General features: G+C 28.6%; 1 protein-coding gene across 1 annotated transcript in view; it reads right to left on the reverse strand.

Annotated features, from left to right (window-relative positions):
• LOC101896226 (neuronal acetylcholine receptor subunit alpha-7-like) overlaps positions 1-26,222 on the reverse strand; it is a gene marked incomplete at its 5' end in the record, with an annotated part of 244,281 nt that overhangs the window by 119,097 nt on the left and 98,962 nt on the right. The window contains 1 exon segment of the mRNA NM_001308981.1: positions 7,248-7,292. Within this exon segment, the coding sequence (NP_001295910.1) occupies positions 7,248-7,292 (45 nt within the window).

Consider the following 26,222-nt stretch of genomic DNA (forward strand, 5'->3'; position numbering starts at 1 on the left):
AGAACTTCTGAGGAATTCTTCACGAACTGTACTCTGGTTGTTTTAAGGAAATTTTCGGAAATATATATATTTTATTTAAGAATTTTTAAAGGACTCCAAACGTGGATTTTCTTTTTTAAATTTTCTAAAAACTCCAAATGTGGATTTTTTACAGAATTTTCCTAGGGTTCTAACGTGGATTTACTTTAAAGAATTTTCAAAGGATCGTAACGCTAACTTTTAAATGAATTTTCCTAGGATTCAAACATGAGTTTTTTAAGAATTTTCTAAGACCTACCAACGTGGATATCTTAAGACTTTTCTAAGACGTCCAAACGTGGACTTTGTGAAGAATTTTCCAAGGAAATTTTTTTTTTAAAAGTATCCAAATGTAGATTTTTTAAAGAAAATACCAAGGATACAAACGTCGATTTTTTAGGAATTTTCTAAGGACTCCAAACGTGGATTTTTTAAAAATGTTTTTTTTAAACACCAACTGTGGATTTTTTACAGAATTTTCCCAGGGTTCAAATGTGGATTTATTTTTTTTTTTTAGGATACTAACGTCGATGTTTTAAAGAATTTTGCAAGGATGATCCAAATGTCCATCTTTTAAAGAATGTGCCAAGGATCCGAACGTGGCCTTATTTTAAATTGTTTTTCGAAGAATCCAAACGTGGATTTTTTAAAGAATTTTGCAAGGATCCAAACGTGGGATTTTTTTCTATTTTCTATAGTCCAATTTTTAAAGAATATTTAAATAAAATCAAATACAGGTAGATTTTGTCACAATTATCCAAGGACTACAAACGTGGATTGTTTAAAATATTTTCGAAGAATTCCAAGTGTTGTATTTTTTCGCAAGGATCCAAACGTGGAATTTTTAAAGAATTTTCCAAGGATTTTGGAAGGATCGAAACGTGAACTTTTTAATGTATTTTACAAGGATCTGAATGTGAGTTTTTTAATTTTCTAAGGATTTCAAATGTGGATTTCTTTAAAGAATTTTCCTAAGATCCAAACATGGATTTTAAAGAATTTTCAAGGATTCAAGTGTGTATATTTTAAAGTATTTTCCTAAGATCCAAAGAATTTTCTAAAAATTTTCTTGGATGTTTTTGAAGAATTTTCCTGGGATCCAAACGTGGATTTTTTTGAATAATTTTCCAAGGATCCAAATGGGGATTTTTTAAAGAATTTTCCTAAGATCCAAACATGGATTTTTAAAGAATTTTCCAAAAATCCAAACGTGGATGTTTTTCTATTTCCTATTTTAGAAGAATAGTCCATTTTTTTAAAGAATATTTAAACAAAATCAAATACAGGTAGATTTTGTCAAAATTATTCAAGGACTAAAAACGTGGATTGTTTAAAAAATTTTCGAAGAATTCCATGTGTTGTATTTTTAGTTTTTAAATTTTGTAAAGGGCACCAAAGCTGGATTTTTTATTTTTTGTTTTGTTTTTATTTTCCAAGGACGTGGATTTTTTTATTTCTAAGGACTGCAATTGTGGATTTTTCAAAGAAGTTTTAAAAAAAGTCAAATTTTTAAAAAATCTTCAAAAATCAAATAAACTAAATATGGACATTTTAAAACGTGGACTTTTTTAAAAAAAATTTCTAAGAACTCGAAAAGTTTTTAATATACAAATACTTTAAACGTTGATTTTTAAAGAACGGTTATGTATATTTTCTATTTATTCCAAAAGTGGATTTTTAAAGATTGGTTTTTAAAATTTTCCAATGACTCTAAGGGTGGATTTTTGAAGAAATTTTTTTTCTAAATTTTCCAAGGACTTTAAACGTGGATTTTTTTAAAGAATTGTTTTTTTAATTTTCCAAGGACTCCAAACGTGGATATTTTAGATTTTTTTTTTAAATTCCATGGCTTCAAGCGGATGCTTAAAAAAAATATTCCCAGGACTCCTTTTTTAGGAATTTTTTGAAAATGTTTCTAATGACTCCTGTCGTTGATTTTTTAATATTTCTTTACAAATTTTCTCCGATTTCAAACCTGGATTTTTTTAAATCTTCCGTGGACTCCAAACGTGGATTATTAAGACATTTTTTTTTGTTTTTGATAAATGTTCCGAGGACTCCAAAAGTAATTTATTTAGAAAATTTTTGAAGAAGTTGTCAAGGACTCCAAGCTTGGATTTTTTAAGAATTTTTGAAAAATATTTCATGGATTCTAAGCCTGGAGTTTGCATCCAATGTCCTTGCCATTGTGTGTCAATTCTCCTATTTACATTTTGTTATTATTTCTGAGATTACAGTTTGCTATATCGTTTTCTGAAAATTAATTAAAATATAGATGGCGTTCATTAAAATCCTTCTAACTCAGCTCTTCCGCACAAACTTTTTAATGTATCCTTTTGTATGTATCCGTTTATCCTGTATCATATGACAATAAAAAAAACCCACGCTAAGAGTCCTTGGAAAATTCTTTAAAAAATCCACGTATTTTTTAAAAATTCAAGAAAAAATCCACGTTTAGGGTCGATGGAATATTTTTCAAAAATTCTTTAAAATATCCACATTTAAAGTCCTTGAATTATTTTTAAAAAAAATTCTTTTAAAAATCCAGGTTAAGAAATTTTGGATTTTTTTTTTAAAGGTTTTTAAAAAAATCCATAGCTAGAGTCCTTTAAATATTTTTAAAAAAAATCATATGTAGGGTCCTTACCATTTTTTTCGAAAACTTACATTCTGTCACAATTTTCTACCTAAATTTATTAAAGTTTTTAATTTATTTATAAGTATCTATATGTCCACAGAGTCTTTGGCCACAAGTTTTAGCCAAATATCTCATGTCTTCAGGAAGTGTTGTATTAATTTCAAAAGTTTTAGTTTTGCTATTTTTGCAAATAGTCTGTTGTATTGTATTTTTAAAAAAATCAACATCTATAGCCCTTGAAATATTATGCCAAAATTCTTTAAAAATACCAGTTTAGAGTCCTTGAAATATTTTTTAAAAATTCTTTAAAAATCCTCATTTAGAGTCCTTGGTATATTTTTCAGAAAATTTTAAACCATTCTGTTGTACATATCTTGAAATGTTGGTGGCGCTCTTCTAAACCATCCCAACCCTGAAGAGGGCTCGACCTCAAATCTATGGAGTTGCTGTATGGGTTCACCTACTTTCTTTGCATATTTTTGTAAGAAGATTACTTGTTCTCTTTTGCCTTTTACCTACCAACCACCGACATCTGTTTTTTTATTTTTTATAAAAAAGCAACGAATATTTATTGTAAATATTTTTTTTTTTTTCTTTGGCAGCCATGGATGAATGTTGATATACCGCCCATACATTAACACATTTACCTACAATTTCGCATAAATTCGATGGCCCGGCACATAAAATGTAAACATCAGTTAAATGGGAATGCATTACGGACGCGGTTCCCTGGAAGCAAATGAATGGTTTATTCCCGGAATGAATAATGAATGATGGGATGAAGCGCATGGATCATTTTTTTCTTTCCAATACGACTGCACATGTTATAGATATTGTTTATTTATTTATTCCTTTTTTTTTGTGGATATCAGAAAATTTCAGATACAACACAGAAAGTTCAATGTATTGATGTTAAAGACATCCGAACACACACACATGTTCACAAATATGTTGATGGCTGGTGTTTTTTGTTTCTTTGCCATTTTCCATGATATGACTGGGCAGAATATTTGCATGTTTCATACAAATTACCACAACAAAAATGGAGAAGAAAAAAATGAATAAAAAAAAAACAACTCACAACAAACAACAACAAATATGGCAACTACAGGAGTCCCTATGTGTTGCCTTTGTTCTCCCAAAACTATCCTTCTCCCCTGGGTTAAAATCATTACTTTATCCCGATTCTTTTGTATTTGGAAGTCAGTTCTTGTTTTATTTTGTTGCTGTAACTGCCGAAGTTCAGTAGTCATGGCAATGTTATTTGATCGATATTTTCTTTTATGGGAGGGAAAAAGGAAAATTTCGACAGGCAGCACAACTATGAGTTGCAGGATTTTCGAAGGAAGCCAAGACGTTTCAAACTATGAATGGAAGACTATAATTAATCATGTCTTATCATAAGTTAATGGATTAAATCATAATTTTTAAAAAAGAGATAGTCAAATGCATTTGGAGTGAAGTCCTTGGACTCCTTGAAATATTTTACCAAAATTCTTTTAAAATCCCTGTTAAGAAACCTTGGAATATTTTTTTTTAAATCCACGTTTAGAGTCCTTTGGATATTTTTAAAAATTTTTTTTAAAAAATCCTCATTTAAAGTCCTTGAAATATCATTAAAAAGTTCTTTAAAAAATCCACGTTTCGAGTCCTTTGAATATTTTTAAAAAATTCTTTAAAAAATCCACGTTTCGAGTCCTTTGAATATTTTTAAAAAATTCTTTAAAAAAACCACGTTTCGAGTCCTTTGAATATTTTTAAAAAATTCTTTAAAAAATCCACGTTTCGAGTCCTTTGAATATTTTTAAAAAATTCTTTAAAAAATCCACGTTTCGAGTCCTTTGAATATTTTTAAAAAATTCTTTAAAAAATCCACGTTTCGAGTCCTTTGAATATTTTTAAAAAATTCTTTAAAAAATCCACGTTTCGAGTCCTTTGAATATTTTTAAAAAATTCTTTAAAAAATCCACGTTTCGAGTCCTTTGAATATTTTTAAAAAAATCTTTAAAAAATCCACGTTTCGAGTCCTTTGAATATTTTTAAAAAATTCTTTAAAAAATCCACGTTTCGAGTCCTTTGAATATTTTTAAAAAATTCTTTAAAAAATCCACGTTTCGAGTCCTTTGAATATTTTTAAAAAATTCTTTAAAAAATCCACGTTTCGAGTCCTTTGAATATTTTTAAAAAATTCTTTAAAAAATCCACGTTTCGAGTCCTTTGAATATTTTTAAAAAATTCTTTAAAAAATCAACGTTTCGAGTCCTTTGAATATTTTTAAAAAATTCTTTAAAAAATCCACGTTTCGAGTCCTTTGAATATTTTTAAAAAATTCTTTAAAAAATCCACGTTTCGAGTCCTTTGAATATTTTTAAAAAATTCTTTAAAAAATCCACGTTTCGAGTTCTTTGAATATTTTTAAAAAATTCTTTAAAAAATCCACGTTTCGAGTCCTTTGAATATTTTTAAAAAATTCTTTAAAAAATCCACGTTTCGAGTTCTTTGAATATTTTTAAAAAATTCTTTAAAAAATCCACGTTTCGAGTCCTTTGAATATTTTTAAAAAATTCTTTAAAAAATCCACGTTTCGAGTCCTTTGAATATTTTTAAAAAATTCTTTAAAAAATCCACGTTTCGAGTCCATTGAATATTTTTAAAAAATTCACGTTTAGGGTCCTTTGAATATTTTTAAAAAATTCACGTTTAGGGTAATTTGAATATTTTTAAAAAATTCTTTAAAAAATCCACGTTTAAAGCCCTTTGAATATTTTTAAAAAATTCTTTAAAAATCCTCGTTTAGAGTCATTTGAATATTTATAAATAATTCTTTAAAAAATCCACGTTTAGAGTCCTTTGAATATTTTTAAAAAATTCTTTAAAAAAATCCACGTTGGAGTCCTTAGAATACTTTTAAAAAACTCTTTAAAAAATCCACGTTTAGAGACCTCTGATTATTTTTAAAACTAATCTTTAAAAAATCCACGTTTAGAGACCTCTGATTATTTTTAAAACTAATCTTTAAAAAATCCACGTTTAGAGACCTCTGATTATTTTTAAAACTAATCTTTAAAAAATCCACGTTTAGAGTCCTTTGAATATTTTAAAAAAATTCTTTAAAAAATCCACGTTTAGAGTCCTTTGAATATCTTTAAAATTCCACGTTTAGAGTCCTTTGAATATTTTTTTAAAACTTATTTAAAAAAGTCCACATTTAGAGTCCTTTGAATATTTTAAAAAATCCACGTTTAGAGTCCTTTGAATATTTTTAATATCTTTTTTTTTAAAATCCACGTTTAGAGTCCTTTGAATATTTTTAATATTTTTTTTTTATTTTTAATCCACGTTTAGAGTCCTTTGTATATTTTTAATATATTTTTTTAAAAAGCCACGTTTAGAGTCTTTTGAATATTTTTTTAAAAATTCTTTAAAAAATCCACGTTTGGAGTCCTTTGAATATTTTTAAAAAATTCTTTAAAAATCCTAGTTAAGAGTAATTTGAATATTTTTAAAAAATTCTTTAAAAAATCCAAGTTTAGAGTCCTTGGAAAAAATTTCCAAAAATTCTTTAAAAAATCTAAATTTGGGGTTTTTGGATATTTAAAGAAAAAATACTTCAAAAATCTACGCTAAGAGTCCTTGGATTTTTTTTTTTGAAAAATTCTTGAAAAACCCACATTTAAGGTACCTGGAATATCTTTCAAATTTTCATTAAAAAATCCAAATTTTCAGTCCTTAAAATAATTTTTAAAAAATTCTTTGAAAAATCCATATTTAGGGACCCTCTTATACTTTTCAAATTCTTTAAAATTACCACATTTAGATTCCTTAGAATGTTTTTACAAAAATTCCACATTTAGAGTCCTTAGAATATTTTTCGAGTATTCTGTAAAAATCCTCGTTTAGAGTTCTTGGAATACTTTTAAAAAATTATTTAAAAAATCCAGAATCAGAATCCTTGGAATATTTTTAATAAATTCTTTAAAATGTCCACATTTAAAGTCCTTTGAATATATTTCAATTTTTTAAGATATTCCGCATTTAGAGTCTTTAGAATATTTTTCCAAAATTCTTTAAAAAATCAATAATTAGGGTCCTTGGAATATTTTTCAAAAGTTAGAGTCCTGGGAATATTTTTATAAATTCTATAAAAAAATCCGAATTTAGAATCATTGGATATTTTTCAAATAATTCATTAAAAAATATACATTAAGAATACTGGGGAATATTTCTTAATAATTCCGTAAAAAATCCACATTTAAAGTCCTAGGAATATTTTTCAAAAAATTCACGATCAGAGTCCTTGGCATATTTTTAAAAAATTAATTAAAAAATGACCTTTAATCTCCTGATTTTTTATTATTTTATCGCTTTTCCCCGTTCTTATGGTCTATTATAACCATGGCATACAATATCTATGAATCGCTTATCAACCACATGAAAGAAATAATTCTTTCTAAGGATCCCTTTCAAAAAAAAAATGTAAAATTTAAATTAAAATATACACCCACATTTCTCTTGACCTCATAACCCAAGTCAATCAAAGGCGATTTACTCAGCTATTAATTCAGATATTTCCATTTAACCAATTACTTACCAATTTCAACCAAACATTTGTGACCAGCAATTGATTCTTTTCATCCTGCAAAGATAAGAGAAATAGACAGAGATACAGAGTTAAGCATATTATAAACTCATTAAATAATCAATTGCAAGGATATGAATTGATGAATTAATTATAAGGATAGAAATTAAATAATATAAGATGATGAAGAAGAAGAAAAGTGTGACAAATACATGTGTGTACACAAATAATCATGTGGTAATTGACACAGATGCCAAGGCACGCACACACACATACATTTGGAGAAATTCTAATTTTTCATTATATTCAAGTTTTCAGTAAAAATTTTCCATGTTATCCTCAGAAACATCTTGGCTGGCAGCCTCGAAGATACAAGCGACCGATATGTTGGAAAAATTCTACTTGAAGTTGTAGAGATACGCCACCGCAGCTGCTGCGGCTGCCACACATAGCTTACCTTGTTTGACCTAATTTCCTGTTTCCTTTCCTTTGCATGTTGTTGCTATGCCATGCTAAAGTAATCACAAACCACACACACACACATAGAGAGACATGACTTTACTCCCACTCAAAACATTTTGCCAGAGATTTAAGGATGTTGCTGTTGCACTGGGCAAATATGATGTGATATTTTTTCAAAGTTGCTATTTTTAGCCTAATCCTGTGAACACACAGGCACACACACAACACACACACATGTGTACAAATACATAGACGTTTTTATAACAGGAATTATGACAAGGGAGAAAATAAAGCTCCTATGAGTAAGAAGGGTTGGAATTTTAATCCAGAATATGTAGATGTCCTCAGCAATAAAAGGACAATCAATATTCGGTTTGTATGTGAGGAAAATATTTTTCAAAAATACTGGTAAAAAAAATACAAAGTACAAAAAATCCACGTCTTGAATACTCTTGAAATATATATATATATATATATATATATATATATATATATATATATATATATATATATATATATATATATATATATATATATATATATATATATTTTTTTTTTTTTTTTTTTTTTTTTTTTTTTTTTTTGAAATCCATGTCTAGATTATTCTTAAAAATATTTTTTTTAATTCACGTTTTGAATTCTCTTGAAAAAATATTTTTTTCAACGTCCACATTATTGTTAAAAACATTCTTCAAAAAAAAATCCAAGTCTAGATTATTCTTATAGATTATTATATATATATATATATATATATATATATATATATAAATATATATATATATATATATATATATATATATATATATATATATATATATATATATATATATATATATATATATATATGTATATTTTTTTTTTTTTTGAAATCCATGTCTAGATTGTTCTTAAAAATATTTTTTTTAATTCACGTTTTGAATTCTCTTGAAAAAATATTTTTTTCAACGTCCACATTATTGTTAAAAACATTCTTTAAAAAAATCCAAGTCTAGATTATTCTTAAAAAAATATTTAAAAAAATCCAAGTCTAGATTATTCTTAAAAAAAATATTTAAAAAAAACACGTCTGGGATATTGTTAAAAAATATATTTTTTAAAAAACTCCACGTCTAGGTTATCCTTAAAAAATATTTTTTTAAAAAAATTCACGTCTAGGTTATTCTTAAAAAATATTTTTTAAAAAAAAATCACGTCTAGATTATTCTAAACCTTTTTTTTAAAAAACCTTCTTCAAAAATATCTTTTTTTTTAAATCCAGGTCTAGGTTATTCTTAAAAAATATTAAAAAAACACGTCTAGGTTATTCTTAAAAAACATTAAAAAAAACACGTCTAGGTTATTCTTAAAAATATTTTTTTTTAAATCCACGTCTAGGTTATTCTTAAAAATATTTTCTTTTAAAAAATCCACGTTTTGGTTATTTTTAAAAAATATTTAAAACCAGTAAAGAAAGTCTTAAAGTCGGGCGGGGCCGACTTTATGATACCCTACTCCACTTTGCTAATTTAGTAGAGCTCCGCATAACAATTAAAAGTTTTTATGGGAGAATTCAATCATACACGCTATGATTATAATTATAATTTAAAGTTCAAAGGACTAAATATGCCGAAGCATTTGTATCTTTTAAATTCGGAATTGTATTGACCATTTGGTGCACAATTAATTTGAAATCGGATAAAGATATATATGGGAGCTATATCCAATTCTGAACCGATCTCGATAAAATTTGGCAAAGATATTTCTGAGCTTTATTTGATATATTTCCCTGAATATTGTTGTTACGAAGTGCATATTACGGTTGTGGTTAACAAATATAACAAATGGGATGAACAATATATATGGGAGCTATAGCTATATCTAAACCGATTATGATCAAATTTGGCATACATATTTTCAGGCCTAATTTGGGTGTATATGCAAAATTCCATACAATTCGGGCTGATATTACACGTTTGGTGCACAATAAAAGGCAAATCGGACGAAGATATATATGGGAGCTATATCTAAATTTTGACCAATTATCTCCAATTTCAATAGGGTCCTTGGGCCAAACAAATGATCTGTGCAAAATTTCATCTGGATCGGGCATTAAATGCGACCTGTACTTTGTTTACAAAAATACATGGACAGACGGACATGCATAAATCGACTCAGAATGTGATTCTATGCAGATGATCACAAGGAACTATGGCTCTATCTCGTTTCCTTTTGCCTGTTACAAACAAATGCACAAAGACATAATACCCTGACCACCTTGTGGTGTAGGGTATAAAAAAACCAGGTCTAGGTTATTCTTTAAAAGTATTTTTTTTTAAAGAGCCACGTCTAGGTTATTCTTAAAAATATTTTTTTAAAAAAAGCCACGTCCAAATATGTATATTTTTTTAATTCACGACATATCATCCTTTATTTAATCCTTATTTAATTAAGCATGAAAATATTTAAAAAAAATTCAAATCTAGAACTGGATTGTTGAAAATATTTTTTTTTTTAATCCATGACTTTTTTTTTTCAAATCCTCGCCTAGATTATCCTTGAAAAATTCGCATCTAGATTCTCTTTGAAAAATATATTTTTTTCAAGGAAACGTCTAAATCATCCCCTTCAGAATTCCTTCTGCAAACCTCAACCACAGACTCCAACAGTGTCATCCATATCAAATTTTACGATTTCAGCTGTATCTCTTCACCCATATTATATACCGCTTAGTAATTTTCGAACAATTATAGTACATAATTCCATACCACAGACACCAACAGTGATATCCATATCAAATACCAGGATTTCTGATCTACTCCTTCGCCCAATACCGAATGTAGAACTAATTAGTACCTTTCGTAAAATTAAGGTACAGATTTCCTAAACCAAATCCATATCTCAACCTCAGATACCAACAAAGACCTCAATATCAAATCTGTGGATTCCAAACCTAACTCTTCACACAATACCAAGTTTAGTACTATTTAGTACTTTATGTACAAATATTGAATACATTTCCACACCAACGCCAAATCTCAAACACAGATACAAATTTAGTACCGGTTAGTACAGTTGTAGTACGCATATCCAAAACCGGCTTCTCCTATCAACCACAGACACCAACAGTGGCATACATATCAAATATCAGGATTTTAAATCTATTCCTTCACTCAATACCAAAATTTAGTACAATTTGGCACTTTTCGTACAATTATAGTGCACATTTCCAAAACAACCACCATATTTCAATTCCAAATTTCAACGGAGACCTCAATATCAAATTTCAGCATTCCAGATTTCCCAATACCATTCAGTACTTTTTGTACAATTATAGTACACATTTCCGGAACCATCTCCATAGGTCGAGGCTACACATGAAAAGCGACCACAATACCAACATTTCAGATTTCAAGCACTATGTCTTCACCCATTACCAAATTGTACCAAATATAGTACTACTTAGTACTTTTTGTACCATTACAGTACAAATTTTCAAAACAACCTATTTATCACAATCCTATCATGCAAAAGGACCGAAATACAAAAGTTCGAAATTCAACCTTTATCTATCCGGATATGTTTTAAGGATTGATTTTTTTTAAAAAGTATTTTCGCAAAAATTTTAAACGACAAGGATTTTTTAAAAAAAGTTTTTTTCAAGGATGTGAATTTTATATAAATATTTTCCTAGGAATGTAAACGACGTGGATTTTTTAAAATAATGCTATTTTAAAGGATTGTACACGATGTTAATTTTGTAAAAAAAAATATTTGTTCAAGGATTATAAACGACGTGAATTAAAAAAAAAAAATATTTTTTCTAAAGTATTATTAACGACGTGGATTTAAAATATATATTTTTTCGAGGATTATTAACGTTGATTTAAACGAAATAATTTTTAAGGTTTATAAGTGACATGGATTTAAAAAAAATATTTTTGCAAGGATTGATTTTTTAACAATATTTTTCCAAGAATTATAAAATTATAAACGACATAGATTTTTTTAAAAATATTTTTTCAAGAAATATAAGCGACATGGATTTTTTTAAAAAATGTTTTTTTCTATAAACGACGTGGATTAAAAAGAATCATGAATTATAAACGGCATGGATTAAAAAATATTTTTTTGAACAATAATAAACTACATGAATTTTAAAATATTTTTTTAAGGATTATAAGCGAAAAAGAGTTAAAATTTTTTTTTGGATTGTAAAAAGATATTTTCTTAAGGATTTTAAACGACATGGATCTTTTTAAAAATATTTCTTTAAGGACTATAAACGGCATGGGGTTTAAAAAAATACTTTTTCAAGGATTTTAAGTGACTTGGATTAAAAAAAATTCTTTAAGAATTATAAACGACATGGATTTAAAAAAATATATTTTTTCAAAGATAATAAACAAGGTGGACTTTTTTAAAAATATTTCCGTAAGGATTACACCTGACATAGATTAAAAAAAAATTAAGAATTACAATCGACTTGATTTTTTTTAATATTTTTTTTTTTTTTTTTTTTGGGAACGATGTACAAAATACTTTGTACATACTTTTGAGTGCGATTGAGGCGCAGGGAAAATGTAGCAATAAAAGATAAATGTTCTAAAATTAAATATTTCCCAGCCGCCATAAAATATCACATGTGAAGAATTCGGTGATCTTGTGCGCTGACGCATACGATAATGTGAGAGATAATAAAGGTTATGACCCACACGCACATATATCGATGCGCTCAGTAGATGCACAAGACCACTTGAATGAGATGTTAAGCAGCCCTGCAATGTTCTCAATTCAGTATCAGAATAGATAAGAATAATTGTGTGGCTGCGACTAGGTTAAGTTAGATTAGTTTCAGTAGTACGTAAGAAACATATTCTTTAAATAAAATTAGAATTGAAACTACATCCAAAGAATAAGGTTGTTCTTTCTTTTCTCACTCAAACGACATGGATTTTTTAAAAAATAATTTTTTTAAGGATATTATATGAGGTGGACTTAAAAAAAATCTTCTTTTTTTCAATATTATAACCGACATGGTTTTAAAAAAATAATTCTTCAAGGATTATAAACGACATGACTTTTATTAAATATTTTTCAAAGATTATAAGCGACATGGATTTGTTTTTAAAAATATATATATAAAAAATATTATATTATAAGGTACGTGGATTTTTTTTTAAATATTTTTTCAAGAATTCTAAACGACATGGATTTTTTAAAAAAATATTTTCTTAAGGATTTTAAACGACATGGATCTTTTTAAAAATATTTCTTCAAGGACTATAAACGACGCGGGGTTTAAAAAAAATACTTTTTCAAGGATTTTAAATGACTTGAATTTAAAAAAAAAATTCTTTAAGAATTATAAACGACATGGATTTAAAAAATTTTATATTTTTTCAAAGATAATAAACAAGGTGGACTTTTTAAAAAATATATTCTCAAGCATTACACCTGACATAGATTTAAAAAATAATATTTTTTAAGAATTATAAAGGACGTGAATTTTTTTTGTAATATTTTTGTACGATTATAAACGGTGTGGATTTAAAAAAATATATTTTTTGAGGATTATAAACGACATAGATTTTTTAAAAAATATTTTTTTAAAGATATTAAATGACGTGGACTTAGAAAAAATCTTACGTAAAAATCGATGTAACTTTTTTTTAAATATTTTCAAGGATTATAAACGACATGGATTTTTTAAAAAAATATTTAGAGAATTATAGGCCACGTGGATGTTGTTAAAGAATATTTTTTCGAAGATTCTAAACGACATGGATTTTTTAAAAAATATTTTTTCGACGATCATAAACGACGTAGATTTTTAAAATACATTTTTTAAGGATATTAAATGACGTGGATTTAAAAAAAATAATTTTGGGTATAATAAGCGACATGGATTTAAAAAAATATATTTTTTTTCGAGGATTATTAACGAAATGGATAAAAAACATTTTTTCAAGGATTATAAAAGACATGACTTAAAAAAAAAAATATTTTTAGAAAACCATAAACGACATGGATTTTTAAAAAAATATTTTTTAAGGACTATAAACGACGTGTATATTTTTTTCAAGGATTATAAACGACATGGCAGCAAATTCTGTGGTGTGTAGGGTATGGCTTAATCTACCTGAATTTACATTGTTTCACACATAACTGGCTATGTAAATGTGTGCCAGTGTCCATATCCATGTTTGTATGTAAAGTTTGCATATGTCCATTTATGTAAATACCCAGGGTATTAGATAAATAAGTTTTAGTTTTCAGAACAGGTGTTCTTTTGAGTTCAAAAAATTCACACACACAATGTGTGTTTTTACATACATATATACACATGGTTATACGTGTGTGTGTTGATTTAACAGAGAAATCTGCAGGCTGTACTTAATGTGGTTGCTTTATGCCACTGCTCTGTGAATAACGACATAAAATACAATTACATATGTGTGGGTAAGTGTGTTGGTGTGTGTGTGTGTGTGTGTGTGTGTGTGTGTGTGTGTGTGTCACCACCAGATGTAACTTGTTATGTGTATAGCTATCTTTTTTATTTCATTGTCTCACATATGCCTGCAGATTTTCTCTGTACGTAAGTATATATTTGTCTGGTCGTAATGTAAGTACGTAGATTTATCACCCGCACATCACTTTCATCACAGGTTTGCAGCAAAAGTGCGAGAGATGAAGACACCGGAAAAATTGCCGTTACAATTTGTTGCAAATATGGGTGAAATTTTCGTAATAATCTCTAGCAGAGATACAGTGGGGTCAAGGATAATTAATAAAGGATAATATCCTTTATATATGGCTCCAAACCACCTCTTGTCAAAATTTAGGATTATTCCTCAATTTTCGGATTTTGGAAGGAAATATTTGAGACTTCGCAAATTATTATTTTTTCATTAATTTTTAATATTTTTAACTTTCATCCCACTGTGCACAGTCTAAGATTAATGTTTGCACTTACATGTGAGATTTCTTATGGCTGACACCTGCTATGGTGGCAAAAACACGCTTCAGGTCTTATTAATATTTCAGCGTGTATGTATAATTCTGCAAGTACCATAAGTCAAGGATGCTCAGCGATAAGAAGCAGTGCAAATAAAGGGCTCGGCTTAGCCAAAAACGAAAATTAAGGAAGACAGCCACATACAACTATGGAGAATATGTTAAAGTCTATTTTTTAAAGGACCATAGCAACAATAAACGTGGATTTTTTAAAGAATATTTTTTCAAGGACCAAGAAACGTGGATTCTTTAAAGAATATATTTTCAAGGACCAAGAAACGTGAGTTTTTTAAAGAATATTTTTTCAAGGACCATCAGACCCAGAAACGTGGATTTTTTAAAGAATATTTTTTCAAGGACCAAGAAACGTGGGTTTTTTAAAAGAATATTTTTTCAAGGTCCAAGAAAAGTGGATTTTTTAAAAGAATATTTTTTCAAGGACCAAGGAACGTGGATTTTTTAAAAGAATATTTTTTCAAGGACCAAGAAACGTGGATTTTTTAAAAGAATACTTTTTCAGGGACCAAGAAACGTGGATTTTTTAAAAGAAAATTTTTTCAAGGACCAAGAAACGTAAATTTTTTAAATAATATTTTTTCAAGGACCAAGAAACGTGGATTTTTTAAAGAAGTTTTTTTCAAGCACCAAGAAATGTGGATTTTTTAAAGAATATTTTTCAAGGACTATCAGAAACGTGGATTTTTTAAAGAATATTTTTTCAAGTACCAAGAAACGTGGATTTTTAAAATAATATTTTTTCAAGGACCAAGAAACGTGGATTTTTTAAAAGCACATTTTTTCAAGGACCAAGAAACGTGGATTTTTTAAAAGAATATTTTTTCAAGGACCAACAAACGTGTATTTTTTAAAAGAATATTTTTTCAAGGGCCAAGAAACTTGGATTTTTTAAAGAATTTTTTTTTTCAAGGAACAAGAAACGTGGATTTTTTAAAGAATATATTTTCAAGGACCAAGAGAGGCGTGGATTTTTTAAAGAATATTTTTTCAACGACCAAGAAACGTTGATTTTTTAAAGAATATTTTTTCAAGGACCACCAGAAACGTGGATTTTTTAAAGAATATTTTTTCAAGCACCAAGAAACTTGAATTTTTTAAAGAATATTTTGCAACGACCATCAGTTGAAGAAACGTGGATTTTTTAAAGAAAATTTTTTTCAAGGACCAAGGAACTTAAATTTTTTAAAGAATATTTTGCAACGACCATCAGTTGAAGAAACGTGGATTTTTCAAAGAATATTTTTTCAAGGACCAAGAAACTTGAATTTTTTAAAGAATATTTTGCAACGACCATCAGTTGAGAAACGTGGATTTTTTAAAGAATATTTTTTCAACGACCATCAGTTGAAGAAACGTGGATTTTTTAAAGAATATTTTTTCAACGACCATCAGTTGAAGAAACGTGGATTTTTTAAAGAATATTTTTTCAACGACCATCAGTTGAAGAAACGTGGATTTTTTAAAGAATATTTTTTCAACGACCATCAGTTGAAGAAACGTGGATTTTTTAAAGAATATTTTTTCAACGACCATCAGTTGAAGAAACGTGGATTTTTTAAAGAATATTTTTTCATCGACCGTCAGTTGAAGAAACGTGGATTTTTTAAAGAATATTTTTTCAACGACCATCAGTTGAAGAAACGTGGATTTTTTAAAGAATATTTTTTCAACGACCATCAGTTGAAGAAACGTGGATTTTTTAAAGAATATTTTTTCAAACGACCATCAGTTGAAGAAACGTGGATTTTTTAAAGAATATTTTTTCAACGACCATCAGTTGAAGAAACGTGGATTTTTTAAAGAATATTTTTTCAAACGACCATCAGTTGAAGAAACGTGGATTTTTTAAAGAATATTTTTTCAACGACCATCAGTTGAAGAAACGTGGATTTTTTAAAGAATATTTTTTCAAACGACCATCAGTTGAAGAAACGTGGATTTTTTAAAGAATATTTTTTCAACGACCATCAGTTGAAGAAACGTGGATTTTTTAAAGAATATTTTTTCAAACGACCATCAGTTGAAGAAACGTGGATTTTTTAAAGAATATTTTTTCAACGACCATCAGTTGAAGAAACGTGGATTTTTTAAAGAATATTTTTTCAACGACCATCAGTTGAAGAAACGTGGATTTTTTAAAGAATATTTTTTCAACGACCATCAGTTGAAGAAACGTGGATTTTTTAAAGAATATTTTTTCAACGACCATCAGTTGAAGAAACGTGGATTTTTTAAAGAATATTTTTTCAACGACCATCAGTTGAAGAAACGTGGATTTTTTAAAGAATATTTTTTCAACGACCATCAGTTGAAGAAACGTGGATTTTTTAAAGAATATTTTTTCAACGACCATCAGTTGAAGAAACGTGGATTTTTAAAGAATATTTTTTCAACGACCATCAGTTGAAGAAACGTGGATTTTTTAAAGAATATTTTTTCAACGACCATCAGTTGAAGAAACGTGGATTTTTTAAAGAATATTTTTTCAACGACCATCAGTTGAAGAAACGTGGATTTTTTAAAGAATATTTTTTCAACGACCATCAGTTGAAGAAACGTGGATTTTTTAAAGAATATTTTTTCAACGACCATCAGTTGAAGAAACGTGGATTTTTTAAAGAATATTTTTTCAACGACCATCAGTTGAAGAAACGTGGATTTTTTAAAGAATATTTTTTCAACGACCATCAGTTGAAGAAACGTGGATTTTTTAAAGAATATTTTTTCAACGACCATCAGTTGAAGAAACGTGGATTTTTTAAAGAATATTTTTTCAACGACCATCAGTTGAAGAAACGTGGATTTTTTAAAGAATATTTTTTGGCTGCATTAAATGATATATACCCTCTCTAGCCATATGTCTGAGGGTATAATTAAGCAATTATCAAAAGTCTCTTTTAATTAATATTTATTAATACGTCTGAGAAATATACCCTCCCAAGTTATTCATTTTAATTTTCTCCCTAAAAGTATGCACCATACATGACAAGAAATCCATATGACTTTGTGTATGAGCATTTCTAAATATTTTCATAAATAAAAAAAGACTTGAAATATTAAAAACTATTTCATATGCAACGTCAAAGCTAGCAAATAATTCACGTAGTTCCTTTGCATTTTTTCCTGCGCAATTTTTTTTTTTTTTGGATTTTTTTTTTTTTTTTTGCTAAAGAAATAAATTTCCACCATCTGCAGCTATGGAGCTATGCTGAACTATGGAACTATGTCGTGCCAAACAACATGGCTTCGATGGCGACAATTGCAACGATGCATATAAATCGTTGATAATCTTTATGCTCAGAGCGCAAAAAAAATGGAATACCTTCAACAGTTGTGCCATGTTCAATGTTTTGTAAATCCGTATATGAAATCTGAAATATTATAGTGGAAGAGGGTTGGAGGAGTAGGGGAAGGAGGTGGATGAGGATTACCCTTACTATCGATATCGTGCCGCCGACGACGACAACGATGCTGATGATATTCAACTTAAAATCTAGCACACTTGTATGTCATATGCAAATCGGAGAGCAGAAGTTTTGATATTCTTCGCACAGCTGGTTGGGTTGGCGGATTGGATGACGACGACTGGCTGCTGATATGCTCTACTAAACATTGACTTGTGTTAAATGCAGTAGCTTTATGTCTGTCCTGCCTTCTTTTTTTCCTGTCGAAATGCCATAATAGTTATATTTTTATGCCCTCCACCATAGTATGGAGCGTATATTAAGCTTGTCATTCCGTTTGTAATACCTCGAAACATACATTTTAGACCCCACAAAGTATATATATTCTTGATCAGCATAAAATTTTATGTCGATTTGGCAATATCCGTCCGTCTGTCCATCTGTGGAAATCACTCTAGATTCCGAACGAAATGAAGTAGGTTGATCAAATTTTACTCAAATGTGTATTATGTCTGCAGGACTCTTGGTATTGAAAATGGGCCATGTAGGTCCACGTCTTCGTATAGCCCACATATAACCGAACCTTCCGATATTCGGTATTTTGATGATTTTAGCGCCATTATTTACCGGAATTGTTTCAAATTTCGCATTTGAAGTTCGTAATAGATACTACAGCCTATGACAAAAAATTGTCTGTGCGGGTCCACGTCTTCGTATAGCCCCTATATAACGGTACCACCCCATATTCGGTATTTTGATGATTTTAGCGACATTATTTACCAGAATTGTTTCAAATTTCGCATTTGAAGTTCGTAATAGATACTACGGCTTAAGACAGAAAATGGGCCATGTAGGTCCACGTCTTCGTATAGCCCCCTTATAACGAAATCCCCGATATTCTGTATTTTGATGATTTTATATACTTTATTTACCGGAATCGTTTAAAATTTGGTATTTGAAGTTCGTAATGAATACTTCATCCTAAGGCCAAAATGGGCCATGTAGGTCCATGTCTTCGTATAGCCCCCATATAACGGTACCACCCGATATTCGGCATATTGATGATTTTAGCGATATTATTTACCGGAATTATTTCAAATTTGGTATTTGAAGTTCTTAATGAATACTACAGCCTATAACAGAAAAATGTCCGTCCAGGTCCTCATCTTCGTATAGCCCCCATATAAGGGTACCTTCCGATATTAGGTATTTTCATGATTTTAGCGACCTTATTTACCGGAATTATTTCAAATTTTGTATTTGAAGTTCGCAATGAATACTATAGCCTATGACAGAAAATTGCCTATGCAGGTCCACATCTTCGTATAGCCCCCATATAAGGGTACCTCCCGATATTCGGTATTTTGATGATTTTAGCGGCATTATTCACCGGAATTACTTCAAATTTTGGTATTTGAAATTCGTTACGAATACTACAGCCTATGCCAGAAAATTGTCTGTGCAGGTCCACGTTTTATAACCCACTTGATACCTCCCTATATTCGGTATTTTGATCATTTTAGCTACATTATAAATATATTTGTTTCAAGTTTCGCATTTGAATATTGTAATAGCTTCTGACAAAAGTTGCCTTTGCAGGTCCACATGGTCTTAAAGCTCCTAATATACGGCAATATTCGGTATTTTTAAGATTTGAACAGAATTTTTAACGCATTTTATTTTATTTTATTTTTTTTTTTTTGAAAATTGCAAAATTTTTACCAAATGGTTGAGGGTATTCAAAGTTTGGTCCTGCCGATTTTACAGCTTTTTTACTTGTTTATATATATATATATATATATATATATATGTGTGTAAATATATTCGACGATTTCTGATGGCATACATTCAGATAAGTAATGTCTATGATTTGCATATGAATTTGAATAAATATTTCAATTGATATGGAAATTTGTTGCTGCGAATGATTGTATGTTTACGTGTGTGTGTGAGAGAGTCTTTTGCAAATGAGGAAATCGGATGATATCAACTTACGTGCTGGTACTTGCTGGCTGTTTATTATAAACAACAAGATATTCTTTCACAAAAATCCCCCCCCCCCACACATATTTATATTGACATATCAACTCCCCAAAATATGCAATATAATATTATTTTTATGTGAGCGTGTGTGTGTGTTTTTTTTTTTGGCTAAAGTGCAACAACAGCTGTTTATTTCAATATATAATTTATTGGAGTGCAGCATACTTTTGGGCGGATAATTATATTTCAAGTTACTTTGGAAATTGAAGAGAGTTAAATATACACACATGTTTATGTATTATAAGTTTACTTTTTATATTCTATGCATCAATTTAAGAGGATTAAGAACGGAGATTTTTAAATTTTATTTACTTAAATTTAGTATTGAAAATCCTTAGATATATAATTACAGATTTGCTGAAGTTTGATAAAGAATTGAATTTTTTTGGGCAGTAACATTAAAGCCACTAGGCTTCAATATGTTTTCATGGGACAAGTAATAAAATAAATTTAATTTTTTTTAAAAATGTTTTTTTTTTAAGAATTAAAACTACATTTATAGTAAAGTTCTTTAAAAAGCCATCAGAGACACAAACCCGGATGTTTTAGGAATATTTTTCCAAGTCCCAAACACAAAACACCAAATTGGAACTATCAAGGCTTAGCCAATGAGGACCGTTCCATCAAATTTGAGAAGAGGCCAACTCCGAAGGAGAAAATCCTCTGCTGCCTAAGTTAACAGGATTGTCCTCAGATCGAACATGAAACCATTTATTTTGCCCAATATTCTCTTGACTGCGACATACCCTATTGACAACGAATGGAGTTTTTTGAAGCCAAGAAAGAACGATCGTAGAATCGGCCCAATAAAATATATTGTTAAAATATATGTCGATTTCACTCAAAATACCCTCAGGAAATTCATATGCTAATACAGCACCGCATTCTATTCTAAGCGAAGTAATGAAATGGACTTAAACCGATATGCTTTTATTTTGCAAGTTAGCAGATTTCTGAAAATTTTCCCATTTGAAGCAACGACACGAATGTATGCTACCACCGTGTATGGCTTTTCTGAGGGATCGGAAACTTCCAAATAAAATATTTATTATTTATTAAAGATATTTTTTTTAACAATAATCAAAGACACAAACCTGGATAATTTTTTTTTTTTTAATACCTTAGACATTTTAGAAATTTTCATTTTAGAAATTTTCCATAGATTAAAATGACCTACACATGCGGTTTTAGAAGTGATATTTTCTGAAGGTTAGAAATTGAAATATGAATTTTTTCGAAGTTTTTTAAAATCAGGTTTTAAAGGGAACTTAATGGACACAATTGGAGTGAGTTTTTCTTATATATATTTAAAGGACCACCGAAACACATATTTGGGATTTTTAGGAATATTTTTTAAAAAGGCCTTCGGAGGAATATATTTTGAAAATCTTTCAGATGCAAAAAACGGGAGTTTTTGAGGAAGACTTTGTAATGAACCTTCAGAGATAAAAATTGGATATTTTAGGATTTTTTTTTTTTTTTTTTTGGAAGGACCTTTAAAGAAAAATCTAGGATATTTAAAAATAAAGGACCATCGAAACACATATTTGGGATTTTTTAGGAATATTTTTTAAAAGGGTCTTCGGAGCAATATGTTTTGAAAATATTTCAGATGCAAAAAACAGAAATATTTGAGGAAGACTTTGTAATGAACCTTCAGAGATTAAAATATTTTATTTTATTTATTTATTTTTTTTTTTTTTTTGAAGGACCTTCAAAGAAAAATCTAGGATATTTTTAAAATATTTTTAAATAAAGGACCATCGAAACACATAGTAGGGATTTTTAGGAATATTTTTTAAAAGCGCCTTCGGAGTAATATATTTTTAAAATCTTTCAGATGCAAAAAACGGGAATTTTTGAAAAAGACTTTTTAATGAACCTTCACAGATAAAAGGGGGATATTTTAAGAATTTATTTTTAAAAGAAGGACCATCGAAACACATATTTGGGATTTTTAGGAATATTTTTTAAAAGGGTCTTCGGAGGAATCTGTTTTGAAAGTCGTTCAGATGCAAAAAACGAGAATTTTTGAAAAAGACTTTTTAAGCCACCTTCAGAGATAAAAATGGGATATTTTAAAATTTTTTTTTCTTTGGGAGGACATTCAGAAGAAAAAGGAGGATATTTTAAAAATATTTTTAAATAAAAGACCATCTGCCTCGATATTTGGGATTTTTGGGAATATTTTTTAAAAGGGCCTTCGGAAGAATTTCTTTTGAAAATATTTCAGATTTTTGATTTTTGAGGAAGATTTTTTAATAAAGCTTCAGAGATAAAAATGGGACATTTTAAGATTTTTTATTTATTTTATTTATTATTATTATTATTATTATTATTATTATTATTATTATTTTTTTTTTTTTTTTTGGAAGGACCTTCAGAGAAAAAACCAGAAAATATAAAGTTTCATTACTTTTAAATATTTAGGGGCTTTTGATGGAAAAATATTCAAAGACAAATAGGTGGAAATTTCAAAAAAGAAAAAATAATAATAATAATAATAATAATAAATAAATAAAATAGCTTCAAAGCCAATAATTTGAATGTCTTACGAATAAATTTCTTCAGACACAAAAACGTAGATATTTTTTTTTTTTAAACATAAAAATGTGGTTATTTTCGGAAATGTAGTTATTTTGAAAATATTTCTTGAACATTTTTTTAGGGGACTTTGAGAGAGAAAAATTTAAATATTTAAAGAATATTTTTTAAAGGACCTTCAGAGAACGTGGATATTTAAAGAAGATGTCCAACGGACTTACAGAGACAAACACTTGGAAATATTTTCTAAATACATTTTTGAAGGACTTTTAGAGACAAAATTGCTGTTAGCCTAAAAACAAATTTTCGAAGGCCTTGGGGCTACAAAACGTGGGTAAGATTTGAAAATTTTAATAATATTAAGAAAATTAATTAGTTTTAGAATTTGTTGAAGGATCTGCAGAGATGTACTCGTGAACATTTTAATTATATGCTTTAAAGGACCTTTGGGTGCTACAAATAATGGAAATTTTGAAAATATTTTTTTGAAGGATCTTTAGGGGCAAAAATTTAGGTATTTGAAGAACATTTTTTGAAGATATTTAAGAAAGAAATACTTTAAAAATATTATTTGAAAGTGGGTATTTTTTAAAAGGACTTGCATAGACCAAGATAGACATTTATTTCAAATTTTTTTGAAGTATCTTCAGAGTAAAAAACCTGAGTATTTTCAAACAAATGTTTTTCAGGACATTCAGAGAAACAATCATAGATTTTTTAAACAAATATTTTGAAGGGCTGTCAGCTACAAAAACATGGATATTTTAAGAGACAAAAAAGTGGTTATTTTTCGAATCCTTTTTAGATTCTTAAGAGAATAAAACGTGGATATTTAAAGAATATTATTTTTCCAAGGACATTAAGAACTATCGTACATATTTTTGTATATTATTTTAAGGACCTTCAGATACAAATAACTTCATTTTTTTATTTTAAATCTCAGAATGTTGCCTGAATGTCTTTTTTCAAGATTGTAGTTCTGATGATCCTTGAAAAATATCTTTGAAAAAAAATTGTAGTGCTAATTGTCATTGAAATACATAATTAAAAATTCATGATACAAGCTATGATGGTCCTTAAAAAATTACCTTAAGACTCCTCGATGCTAGCTCTGAAACTAATTCAAAAAGTGTCCTTAGAAAATCCTTGAATGAAAATCAGATTAGGTTTAAAAAAATCTCCTTAAAACTCTACGATGGCACTGATGATGATCCATGAAAATATATTCTTCAATAAATCCATAACTGTAGCTCTGATGGACCTTGAAAAATTGCCTTAAGAATATTAAAAAGATTGTAGGTCTGATGGTTTCTAGAAAAAATCAAGGCTTTAGCCCTTACGATCCTTGAAAAATATCCTAAAAAATCCTCGATTCTAACTCTGATGCTCCTCGATGAAATATCATTAAACTCTACGATAAAATTACTGTCCTGACAGTCACTTAAAAAAATCTTGAAAACATTGGAAGAAAAAAATTAAAATTTAGAAATTGGTCCTTGAAAAAATATTCGCAAAAAATCTTGATTATTGATCAAAAGGGTTCAGAAAATTCCAGGACTACAAATTTATTGGTTCTTGATCATGTGTTCTTTGAAAATTCGCCACTAAAGCTAGAGGTACCTTCAAAAAAAAAAAATATATTTTTTAAAACTTCACGATTTTAGTTCGTATCTTTCCCTTCGCAAATATCCTTCAAAATCCACGATTGTAGCTCTAATGGTCCTTGATGAAATATGTCTAAAAATTAAGATAAGTTCTGAAATCTGAAAATCTGAAGATATCCACAATTATTGTTCAGATAGCCCTCTAAAAAATATTCTTAAAAACTGAAAACTCTAAAAACTCCCAGACTACAATTCTATTGGTTCTTGAACATGTGTTCTTTGAAAATTAGCTACTTAAGCCAGAGGTTCCTTGAAAAAAATATTTTTTTTTAAACTTCACGATTGCAGTTCGTATCTTTCCCTTCGAAAATATCCTTCAAAAACAACGAATGTAGCTCTAATGGTCCTTGATGAGGTATGTCTAAAAATTATGATAAGTTCTGAAATCTGGAAATCTGAAGATATACACAATTATTGCTCAGATAGCCCTCAAAAAATTATCCTTAAAAACTGAAAACTCTAAAAACTCGAAGACTACAAATCTATTGGTTCTTTGAAAATTCGCTACTAAAGCTAGAGGTTCCTTGAAAAAAAAAATATTTTTTAAGACTTCACGATTGTAGTTCGGATTTTCCCTTCGAATATATCCTCCACGAATGTAGCTCTAATGGTCCTTAATGAAATATGTCTAAAAATTTTGATAAGTTCTGAAATCTGGAAATCTAAAGATATTCTCACTTATTGCTCAGATAGCCCTCTAAAAATTATCCTTAAAAATTCACAATTGAAAAAAAACTTGAAAGTCCACAATTATAGCACCGGTAGTCCTTGAAATCAAGAAGTATCCTCTTAAACGCAGCGATTTTAGTCATGGATATCCTTAAAAATATTATTTTAAAGACCAAGAACAAAGTCCTGGATTATTAAAAAAAATTTTGAAACAAATCCACGACGAAGACATTAGCAGTCCATACAAATATTATTATTATACATTTACGAGCCCAGAAGTCTTTGATAAATATTTTTTTAAGATCTCCACTTATTTCTTTAAAACATCAAGATTATGGATCCGGAATTTCTTCAATAATTTTCTTTAAAAAAAAATAATTCAATAAATTATCGAAAATTATGGTCCTTGCACTCTTTGAGATGTATCCTTCAAAAATTCCAGACTAGAATATTATTCCTTAGTAATTTCAAGGCTGTGGAAGACTTTGTGACCTTGAATATAATTTTTCAAAATTTCACAATTGTCTCTCCGTGGACTAAAAAAAAATTATTTAAAGGACCAATAAGAATCTCCATTAAAAGTCAATTTAAATTAAACGAATTATAGCCCACCAACTAAGTAAAAAACAACAACATTCCTTTTTCTGTAACCCAAAATACAGCCTCTCAATGGCCGCTAAAAGAATCGACGGTATATTGTTGCCTGCCACTGACATTCACTTGTCAATGTTGCAATGTTTCGCAGATTGTGGATGTCTGCGGTTGTGTTTTTTTTTTGTCCTTTTCAATTTCGAGGATAATCAAGAAAGAAACTTTTGCATAAAACCACTTTGGAAATACACTCATTTTTTCCGAAGGCACGATTGGTGGTTTTCCACCCACTCCAGACCGCGGTAAGAGCTTACAAAGAACGCCAAGAACAACAATCATATTTTGTGGTTGAATTTCTGTGTGTTGTTGTTTTTTTCATTCCACGGAAATCACTTATTTTTATTTCTTCCTTTTTGCCCTCGGTTAAGAGGGTGGGTATTCAACAGCATTTTATGTAGTTCACCTCATGGCGGGTGAGGAGGTGGGCCTTAAGCAGCGGCAGCCGCAAAGGAAGGTTATTGACAAAAATGCATTATTTTTTCCGTCATTTCTTTTCCATCTTCTCAAGTTTCTCTTGACTATTTTGAACACAAAATTGA

Source organism: Musca domestica, unplaced genomic scaffold, assembly GCF_030504385.1.
Source record: "Musca domestica strain aabys unplaced genomic scaffold, Musca_domestica.polishedcontigs.V.1.1 62, whole genome shotgun sequence".
NCBI lineage: Eukaryota > Metazoa > Arthropoda > Insecta > Diptera > Muscidae > Musca > Musca domestica.